Genomic DNA, 11656 nt, shown 5'->3' with positions numbered 1-11656 from the left:
CTGTACACTCAATCTTATCTCGCTTAACTGCTTTCTCAGATATGGAGACTCCCCAAGTCATCAAAGTTAATAGCTTCTCAAACTTCCTCCATCCCGCTGCTGAGTCAGGGGCAATCTTGCTGTAGAGAGTAATAAAAATCTACATTTAAGCAAAACACTCTAAGCCTGTTAAGAAAAGAAAAAAAAAAAAAAGACAATCTAATTATTTAAACCCAGTTGCTTTATTTTGCACTTTTAAAATTCACAAAAAGCTTCACAATATCTGCTCTTCCCCTGTTGATCATCAAGGCTTAATGGTAAGACAGTGAAACCTTTATCACAGGAATTGGGCATACTCAAAAACAATGGATCATTTACAAACAAATTTCTTTAATCAAGAACATTTTGCAACATACATACTCTGGCACTATCTGAATTCATCTATCTTAAAATAAGACTTTAAAAAGCTTTAAAAATAAAACAGATTTAACACTGACAAGCCTACCAGAATAATGCTGATGGCAAGCTATAAATAGCTTTAAATGTTGAATGTAATTTGGGGAAAGGGGAAAAGGAATTATCTGTTGAACCTGTATTTAAATGCATCTGTGAGTAAAACTTCTCTAGTTTAATGAATTTCAACAAAGTGAACAACTCCTTTGCCTCAAGGTAGTTGAGTCTCAAGTTTTATTTTTAAACTTGTGACATCTTGACTTAAAGAAATGAATCCTGGAATTAGAATATTTAAGAAGAAAAACATTGGCGCAAGAGAGAAACAAGACTACTTTCTTAGTCTTTCTAACGTGGATAACAGATAAAACCACTGTTCACATTAGGGAAGAATAGCAAAGATGATACGCAGGGTTTAGTTCTGGCTTATGTACAATATCTAAATTCAAGGTGGTCTCATACAGGAAACTTAATAATTGTTGCCTTCAATTAGTTTTTTAATTTGTGGAATGGCATAATACATATTTTGAGGCATGCATTACAGGATCCACTACAATTATTTACACTGCTATTTTCACTTTTAATATAATTTTTATCTACTCTGGGGTAGCTCTCTGGATATAATCAATAGAGGCCACTAAAAACAATGCCAGAATTCAAGTGAGAAGAAAGTGGAAATGGAAAGAGGATGGGAGGATAATGAAATTGGGTAGCAATAACAAACATTTTTAAAGGTTTCCGAACACATGCCATGAAATTACATATTTTGGCTAAATGCCACTGGGCAGCTGGAAGTGATCAGGAAATGAGTGGAATATCCTAATTGTCCCAGTTAGATTCTTAACTAACCCGTGATTTGGATGGCTCACTCATGAAGGACCGTTTATACAGGCTGCTTGGTGAAGGGTAGTTGTGCTAGGCTTACAGCCTACTCTGCTTTGTTTCGTTCAAGAACACTTTTAGAGGGCTATGCACCCCTAAAAAGGGCAGCAGAACAAACAATCTGTTAGACTACAAACAGAGATTAACAAAGGCATAATCTGTAAATGGCTTAATTATGGATATGTCATCAATCACCTTCTTTCTTGAGATGGGGAATATGGGCCTATGGAAAAAATGAAACTCCACTACTCCCCCATGTTGTAAATTTTTCTCTTCTGGTTAGAAAGTTTTAAAGAAATCTCAACTTTAAAATAGGCCTCATCTTTCATCTTGAATTGCCCCATCTCTTAGTCTTATATATGATATTGTTTAAAACTCACACATCAGTGAGACTAGTCAGGAGTTTCAGGACCATTTTAATAGAAGACACTGAGTTTATTTACTTGCAAAACAGGATTTTATTATGGGGTGACTTTTAGAGATTTAAGTGCTCTGTTTTATCACAATGAGAATTATCTTCAAAGCAAATATTCTCTAAGATAACAAAGTATTCAGTTTACTTGGGTAATATACTTAAACATATTAAAAGTTACAAAGCCTAAGATAAGCAAGCAACAAGTCAATAAAATCACCTCAGGATTCTAACATCTTCACATGGTGTCACTGACTATGAAATGCAAAAAGACTATAAATGTTTAAGTGGAATGGTCTCTAACCTATACATTACACTAGTGTGACCAAACAAATGATCGCATAACTAAGGAAGACTACAGGACATGAGTAAGTGCAGAAAGCTGCTCTCCAGGACTGCATTTTCAAGAAAGCTTGAAAAATTAACTGACCCATCACTTTAGGAGGGAAAAAAAGGTAAGTATGGATTAGGAAGCTCTACATGTAGATAAAAAAAAAATTCTAATTAAAATATCTTAGACTATTTTAGATGTTTATTTGATATTGGAAATACGGTCACTATCATAAAGTATTTCTCTTCATCACAAAAATTCCATATATTAAGGATTTACACAATCCAGGGGGGGAAAAATCTAGAAACTTTTTTTTTGCCTGAGAAAGTAATCTAAAAAGGCTCTCCAAAATCTTGACTAGAGGTATCATACTCTGCAATAAAATGCTTGAGTTCTTCAACACACCGCTCACCTATTTCATGTAAATTCTGTCTCAATGCAAACTGTATAGACTTTTCTAATGAAGGATCTTTTTCAATCAGCATTTTCACAACCATCCCAAAAGTTTCACAGTCTTGTCGGTAAACCTAGAAAGATGAAATACATTGTGGTTAGCTAAGAATAATTAGCCAAACATTGAGCTGATTCAGCTGGCAGAACTATGGTGCTAAAAATCTAAAAGGGAGACACATTACTGCTGAACCTCTCTTGGCTATGAGTATACACTACTGCCAAAGGCCATTTAAACCTCTGTCTCTGAGATTTGCTGACAAGTTGAATGAGTAGAAAAGCACTGATACACCACATCACTGACTATAGAAATCTGGCATGGCATTTTTCAAGCATAAGGCAGTCTACTAACAGGACATCAGACTAGAAACGAGAAGAACTGAAAACAAATGCCAGCTAGGTAAGGCATGTTGATGGCTTTATTCTTTACTTGTTTGGAAGAAGTAAGTTACCAAGCCCCGAACTTCAGATTATTTGTTTGAATCATGACCAGATGACAAATTTAAAATTGTTTAGTATACAAAAAACAACTATAAGAAGGCTGAAAGTATTTATTTGAAAAAAGCTTTTCAAGTTATAAATATTTAACCATAATTAAAATCACCAAGGCAGAGTTAAGATCAAAGAAGTATGTTATACACGTACATGTTCATGCATGCGTGTACACATATATGTATATATAGACACACACATGTATACATGTGTATATATGTATATATTTTTTCCACCTCAATGTATACATTATACTGTTTTACTTCAATATGTATATATAATTTTTATCAATGGCAATTAGGTATTATTTCCTGTCCAAAAATTGCTAAATTTTCTCCAGACTAAATGTTATTTTTTCAGTTTACAGTCACAAAATGCATTTTAGATTTCTATGCTATTTTTCATACTCTGCAATTCATGTATTTAAAGAAATATTACAATTAAGTCTCCATGAAAATTAAGTGAAATACAAATTGTCTGATTTAAAAGAACTGTCACATTAATTTTAACTTTTCCAAATTTAACAAAAACAATCAACATAACATGTTTATTCTCTGAAAAAGGATTTTATTCATTTTTTAAAACCTTAGAAAGAAGTAATTTGAGACACTGCTTCGCTTACGATAGTTTTCATTCCTCAAATGACCACTGCTAGTTGTGGTGGTTGCTGCTAATATTTTTTAAATGTCTGCAAGATTGTTTTTATCCTTTAAAATAGCTATTTAAAGAAGAATATTTATTTTTGACTATCAGTACTAGGTTGCTAAATTATTCTAAATTCACTTCTTTGCTCTTGAAAACTATTCACAAGCCCCAAATTAAAAAGAATAAGTTTTTCAAATGACCTAGAAATTAAAATATATAAAACCCTCAGCTGCCTTCTCCATCTCAGCACTAACACACACACACACACACACACACACACACACCCCTTTTTCTAAATAGTGATGAAATTTACTAATAGCCATTAAGTTTAATCCAACTATTTAAACCAAACATTTATTCCAGTTTATCTTAAGGTTTACATGACCCAGAATTGATATTACTAACTACTCTAATAAACCAACTTAGGAAACAGTATACCATTCACATGATATTACATAGGCTGTCAAGGCAATAGAGCACAGGAATTGGCCTAACACACACAGAGTACCTAACCTAATGAAGCCAATGCAGTCCCCATGGGGGAAGGTAAATTCCTTACCAAACCAGTCAAGCCACATAATAACAGCATTCTAACACCAACCACAGGCCTCAGAAGACCACTTTGTGGGTGGCCTAAATTTTATAGGCTTCTTTATAGCAGATGTAACTAGATGAGGATAAGGTTACACTGTGAATTAACCTGCAAATTCTTTAATGTAAATCTGCTGTTTTACCTAAACTGTAACTCTTTGTTTAGCATATTTACAGAACATAAATGTACTACAGATTTGCATATCAAAAGTAAAACCATATTAAAATGTGTTCACACATTTAAACTGCAAACTACTGTCACTCTGGAGACAAGATAATACAAGCATTTAAAGGTTCTGTTTTATTTTTTAATTGTAAATCCTTTTTGAAGTATTCACTGAAATAGACAAATTTTTGTACATTAGTTGACAAGAACAACTAGAACTGCCCAAAGCAATGTAATTCTCTACTACAGGGTAGATTTTCTAAAAAGACTGCTTAAAATGCAATGGTTGGGCATTAGACAGGAAATAATCAGTTTTTTGTTAAAGGAAGAACCTCACCCTCCAAACTTTTATAAATAAAATTCACAACAGTCAGAAACATATTTCCGAAATCTGTTCCACAGTAAACTCAATCCCAAACAGGAAGGGTGTAGTTATCTGTGGAAGAGTTTGTTTGCTTATGGTCCCAAGCTGGAAATGCATTAATAATCTTCAGATCTGATATCTACAGGCCACACAGGAAGATTTTTTGTTGTTGCATTTTCCCTTGATTGGACCTCATCAAAATGGGAAACATGTTAAAGTTTGGGTGGGGCTCACATACACTGCATAGAAACATAGTTAAGTTTGCCAGCATAATGAAAACACTATCCAAATGTGCTTTCACACAGTCCCTTATTATAGTAGTCTGTGTTAATAGTTGAATTCTCATAAAGTGCTTCTAGGAATAAAGGGATATGATAAAATAAACTACCAAGGCTTTTTACTATTAATTATGCTGTCTAGTGACTGAAAGAAGAATATCTGGCAAAACAAACTACATACTTATAATGACATAAAATTCCTCTAAAATGTATATATCATTGTAGACCTTACCTCTGTTCCCACAAAAAAAGAAAACAAAATAGGCAAAATGAGTTGTTAGAATTTTCATTTCAGACAAACCATCTTTAGCATATATATTACAGCTCCATAAGAGTAGTTCGGTGGAATGATAGAGATAACAGAGCCATTAGCCACAGGAAGCTACTTAAATTTAGGTAAATATGCATATACTTATCTTAATATTTAATTTATAATTTATATTAATATTAGGAGGTACATGGATAAACTGCAAAAGTCAGACATGCACACAGCCTTAAAAGACTGAGGAATCAAAAATAATGATTTTTCTCTATTGTTGATACCTCAACATTCCATATAATTTCCTTTATCTGAACTAATTTGGTTCAAATCCTATGTGTCCTATTTCAGGAGAGTCACATCCTAATGGGAAAGGTAAACACAGACAAGTAAAACACAGCACAAAGGAGATAACTAGATGTGGAAGGTGACAGGGAAGCTAGAAAGACTGAGTTCAAATCCTGACTCTACTACTGTGGTGGGCTGAATAATGTTCTCCACCCCCACCCCATCCCCAAGATGTCCATATCCTAATGCCTGGAACCTATGAATATGTTACCTTACACGGTACAAGAGACTTTGCAGATACGTTTATGTCAAGGATTTGAGAAAGGGAGATTATTCTGGATTATCCAGGTGAATAAAATATAATCACAAAAGTCCTTAAAAAGAAACGCAGAAAAAGATAGGAAATTGATCACAGAAATAGAGGTTGAGTGATGACCTTTAAAGATGGAGGAGGGAGCTACCAGCCAAAGAGTACACGCAGCCTCCAGAAACTGAAAAAGGCCAGCAAAGAGATTCTCCCCTAGAGCCTCCGGAGTAAGTACGGCCCTTGCAGACACACTCTTGGACTTTACACATTCTTCTTAAGCTCATGTGGAACGTGCACCAAGATACACCACATTCCAGGCCATAAAACACGCCTTAGCAAATTTAAAAGAACAGAAATCATACAAAGTATACTCTCAGACCACAGTGGAATTAAGTTAGAAATCAAAAGAAAGAGAGCTAGAAAAATCCCAAGATACTTGGAGATTAAACAACATACTTCTAAATAACACCCAGATCAAAGAAGTCTCATCAGAAATTTTAAAATATTTTGAACTAAATGAAAATACAACTTACCAAAATTTGTGAGATGCAGCAAAAGCAGTGCTTAGAGATAAGTTTATAGCATTAAATGAGTATGTTAGAAAAGAAGATAGGGCTTCCCTGGTGGCGCAGTGGTTGGGGGTCCGCCTGCCCATGCAGGGGGCGCGGGTTCGTGCCCCGGTCTGGGAGGGTCCCGCGTGCCACGGAGCGGCTGGTACTGTGGGCCGTGGCCACTGGGCCTGCGCTCCATGGCGGGAGAGGCCCGCGTACCGCCAAAAAAAAAAAAAAAATGTAATAAGCTAGGATTCTAGGAAAAAAAGAGCAAATTAAATGCAAAGTAAGTAGAAGAAAATAATAAAAATCTGAGAAATCAATGAAATTGAGAAAAGAAAATTAGAAAATCAATAAAACCAAAAGGTGGTTCTTTAAAAAGATGAATAAAATTGATAAACCTCCAGCCAGGCTAACCAAGACAAAAAGAGAGAAGACACAAATTATTAATATCAAAATTGAAATAGGGGTCACCACTACTGACCTCCCAGGCATTTATAATAAAGGAATATTATGACAACTCTATGTGCACTAATTTGATAAATTAGATGAAATGAACCAATTCCTTGAAAGATACAGTCTAGCAAAACTCAAACAAGGAAAAATAGATAATATAAATTGGCCTATATCTATGAAAGAAATTGAATTAACAATTAATAACATACCAAAACAGAAAGCACTAGGCCCAAGTGGTTTCATTGGTAAATTCTACCAAACATTTAAAGAAAAAATGATACCAATTCTTCACAATCACTTCTAGTAAACAGAAGCAGAGGGAACATTTCCTACTGTTCTATGAGGTCAGCATCACCTTATTACCAAAACCAGACAAAGACATTACAAGGAAGAAAAATTACACACCTGTATCTCTCATAAACACAGATGCCAAAAAATTCTGAAATCTAAAATACAATAAAAAGAATTATACATCACAATCAAGTGGTATTTACTGCAGGTATGCAAGGTTGGTTCAACATCTGAAAATCAGTTAATGCCATCCATCACATCAATGTGCTAGAAAAGAAAAATCACATGATCATATCAATAGACGCAGAAAAGCATTTGAAAAAAATCCAACACTCATTCACAACAAAAAGTCTCTGGCAAACTAGGAATAGAGGAGAACTTCCTCAACTTGATAAAAAATATCTACAATAACCCTACTGCTAAATCATGGTGAGAAAGTAGATGCTTTCCTCCCAAGACAGAAAACAAGACAAGTATATCCCCCTTTACAACTCCTATTCAACACCATACTGAACACAGATAATGCAGTAAGACAAGAAAAGGTATACCAATGATGAAGGGAGAAATAAAACTCTCTTTGTTTGCAGATGACATGACTGTAGAAAATCCCAAAACTGACCAAAAAACTAGTGGAACTAATAAGTGATTAGAGCAAGGTTGCAGGATACAAGGTTAATATACAAAAGTCAACTGCTTTCCTAGATAATAGAAATGAACAACTGTAATTTGAAATTAAAAACAAAACACAGCACCAAAAAAACTAAGTATAGTATAAATCTAACAAAATAGATACAAGATCTATATGAGAAAAACTATAAAATACTGATGAAATAAATCAAAGAAGATATAAATACCAGCATACCTCATTTTACTGCACTTTGCTTTATTGCACTTTACAGTGCCTGCAGTGTTTTTTTACAAATTGAAGACTTGTGGCAACCTTGCATCAAGCAAGCCTACTGGCACCATTTTCCAACAGCATTTGTTCACTTTGTGTTTCTGTGTCACATTTTGGTAATTCATGTCATACCTCAAATGCTTCACCAGCAAAAAGATTATGGCTCACTGAAGGCTAGCATTTTTTAGCAATAAAGTATTTTTTTAATAAGGTATGTATATTGTTTTTTTAGACATATTGCTATTACACCCTTAACAGACTATAGTATAGTATAAACATAACTTTTATATGCATCGGGAAACCAAAAAATTCATGTGACTTGCTTTATTGTGATATTTTCTTTATTAAGGTGGCCTGAAACTGAACCTGCAGTATCTCCTAGGTATGTCTGTAAATGGAGATATAGTCCATGTCCATGGATAAGAAAATTCAGTATTGTTAAGAAATCAGTTCTTCCCAACTTGATCTATAAATTCAACACAGTCACAACAAAGATTCCAGCAAGTAATTTTGTAGATATTGACAAACTGATTCTAAAGTTTATACGGAAAGGTAAAAGACCCCAGAAGAGTCGACATAATACTGAAGAAAAAGAACAAAGTCAGAGAACTGACACTCAACTTACTATAAAGCCACAGTAATCAAGACTGTATGGTATTTTCAAAAGAACAAAGAGATCAGTTGTACAGAAATAAATAGCCCAGAAATACATTCATACAGTTGAACAGTCAACTGATCTTTGACAAAGGAGCAAAGGCAATTCAATGAAGAAAGAATAGTCTTCAACAGATGGTGCTGGAAGAACTGATCATCCATGTGCAAAATCTAGACAGAGATGAACTCAGAATGGATCATAGACCTAAATGTAAAATACAAAACTATAATACTTTTAGAAGATAACGGAGGAAAAAATCTAGGTGACAACACCAAAAGCATGTCCCAAGGGAAAAAAAAAATTGGATTTCATTAAAATTAAAAACATCTCCTCTGGGAAAGACAATGTTAAGAGAACAAACAGACAAGCTACACACTAGGAGAAAAATCTTTGCAAAGCATATATCCGACAAAGCACTAGTATCCAAAATATACAAAGAATTCTTAAAACTCAAAAACAAGCTCAGTTTAATAAATGGGCAAAAGATCTGAACAGACACCTCACCAATGAAAACATTTAGATAGCAAATAAGCAAATGAAAACATGTTCAACATCATATGTCATTCAGGGTATTGAGTATTAAAACAGTAATGAAATGAGATACCACTACACACCTATTAGAATTGTTAAAATCCAAAACAATGACAACCCCAATTTCTGGTGAGAATGCAAGCAATAGGAACTCTCATTCGCTGCTGGTGGGAATGCAAAATGATACAGGCCACTTTGGCAGACTACTGAGAAGAATCACACAAATGAAAAAAAGAGGGGAAACGTTAGGTACCCTCTGTACCTTAGTTTCAGTATCTACAGACCTAACTACGCTGTTGTAAGGACTGAGATAATAAACAGCACTCAGTATAGTGCCTGCTCTGTAGGAAGCATTTAATATATGTTAAAGATAGTGATGCTGATGACAGAAAGAGGAAAAACACTCTTCTGACTTTGCCTAGAGAAGGGAGTATTAGAAAATGATATTGTAACTTCTTTTTAATGTTTAACATCTAATTATATTTCTAACATCAAAGACTACAGTTAAAATTTTATCATTAGTGCTTTTATTTTGGTTTTAGTTTTATCTCAAGTCCTTTGCTTTCTGCTGACAGTAATCACATGCACATTGAAAAAAAAAAATCAATGTGAAGACCACATTTCCCATCTCAAGAGCTGATTAAACATGAGGAGTTCTCACTAAGAAAACATGGAGGAGGAAAAGGAAATAGCATCTTGGGGAAACTCAATTGGCTTGGCGTAGTTAAAGCATGTTAACCTCAAAGTAGGTCATGAAGAGCTTTCTTTCAAGGAGTTGAGATCTTTCAAGATCTCAACTTATACATTAACAATTAGCAAATGAGTAAAAAGCTACAAGCAGGAAGTGGATCCTTTTGATGTATCAGGGAGATAATGGTTAGGAATGAATGAAATGGGTTCCTGAGAACCAGAACTATGAATGCCACATGATGTGTTAAAGAAAGAGGCTTAATTCAGAGTAATTAAGAAGCAATATGGATATGATTGCCCCGATCTGGGAAGATCCCACATGCCGCAGAGCAGCTGGGCCCGTGAGCCATGGCCGCTGAGCTTGTGCATCCGGAGCCCGTGCTCCGCAACGGGAGAGGCCACAAGAGTGAGAGGCCTTCGTACCGCAAAAAAAAAAAAAAAAAGAGGTTAAAAAAAAAAAGAATAATGGGTGGAAGGTTTTAATTTATTTCAAGGGGGAGGGTATTGGGAATGGGAGATAAGGTCAGTACCTAATATGTAATTGAGGCACCTATCAAAGGGAAGTTGAGTACTGAGTCTAGACTTTAAGAGAAAGAAATAGAGGAGGGAGGGAGGGGGAGAGAGAGATCATTTTCAGCACCAGTGCCAGCTGAGGCCATGGGAGTTCCTTGAAGAACGGGATAAGTTCTTTCCAGCTCCAGTATCTGATAAAGTAGATATTCAGTAAATGCTGAATGAATAGCTAAAGTCAGTTGAGAGAATGTGTAGCATAAGAACAAAAGACAGCCCAACGTAGACATCTAAAAACGTCAATACCAACCCTAAAAGTGACAATAAGGAAGACTAAGAACCAGGAGAGAATGAAGGAGAAAGTTTGTAAAATAAGGACACAGTCAATCAAATGCCAGAGAAAGGTTTAAGAAGCTGACAAACAAAACATGTTCATCGGATGTGGAGATTAGGGAGTAGGTGGTTAACTGCAGAAGCAGTTTACTGGGCTGGTGGAGCTTATGGAGCTATGCTGCCCAATCCAGTAGCCACTAGCCATATGTGACTACTTAACTTTAAATCTTAATTAATTAAATCAAAAATTCAGTTCCTCAGTTGCACGTCAGTGGCTTCCATATTGGGTAGTGCAAATACAAAACGTTTCCATCGTCAGAGAAAATTCTATTAAGCAGTGTTGTTATAGAAAATTGAGCAGTGAAAAAAGGGTGAAGTGACAAGTGTTGACCTGGTAAATTAATTAATATATATTTGCAACTATTTTACCATTAAAGTAGAAATAAAAGCTTTTACCACTTTTAAATAAGCACTGTGAAATATTAGTACCTGTGAAATATTCTATAATCTTTTGGTGAAATTCATATAAAAATGTAAGTTAAAAAAAGTAACTCCAATTGAGGCTTAATATACAAGGGAACATTCATAATGTCTAATGTGTTGATGAGGCTGGGAAAAAAGTGACAACATACTGATGTTAAATACTGGAGCAAACTTAAACCTTTTAATTTGGGTCTGTGGTAATGCAGAAGGTATCAAAACTATTGTCATCTATGTTGCTCCTTGTGCTATATTAACAGAAAAAGATATCTTTGAAACATCCTCCTCAAAGCTGCACTGGCTCTTAAAAACACAGCTCCTGAAAAGAACACTGATGGTTGCTAAGAAATGCATTATGAATACATGG

At 34.8% G+C, this 11656-nt stretch overlaps 1 protein-coding gene across 9 annotated transcripts in view; it reads right to left on the bottom strand.

Annotated features, from left to right (window-relative positions):
- Positions 1-221: 221 nt before the first annotated feature.
- The window catches only part of PPHLN1 (periphilin 1), a 138414-nt gene continuing 126979 nt past the window's right edge, over positions 222-11656 (bottom strand). For 7 of the 9 annotated variants that reach the window (XM_024740445.1, XM_024740440.1, XM_024740446.1 and 4 more), the window contains one exon: positions 222-2581. In XM_024740445.1, the coding sequence (XP_024596213.1) occupies positions 2387-2581 (195 nt within the window). In that variant the 3' untranslated portion in view covers positions 222-2386. The remainder of the gene's footprint in view (positions 2582-11656) is intronic. The other 2 variants (XM_024740447.1, XM_024740439.1) reach the window with 2 other exon arrangements.

The sequence above is a fragment of the Neophocaena asiaeorientalis genome, unplaced genomic scaffold (genome assembly GCF_003031525.2).
Source record: "Neophocaena asiaeorientalis asiaeorientalis breed wild unplaced genomic scaffold, Neophocaena_asiaeorientalis_V1.1 scaffold340, whole genome shotgun sequence".
Lineage (NCBI taxonomy): Eukaryota > Metazoa > Chordata > Mammalia > Artiodactyla > Phocoenidae > Neophocaena > Neophocaena asiaeorientalis.
Note: the sequence above shows the minus strand (reverse complement) of the source record. Positions and strands in the feature narration are given on the sequence as shown.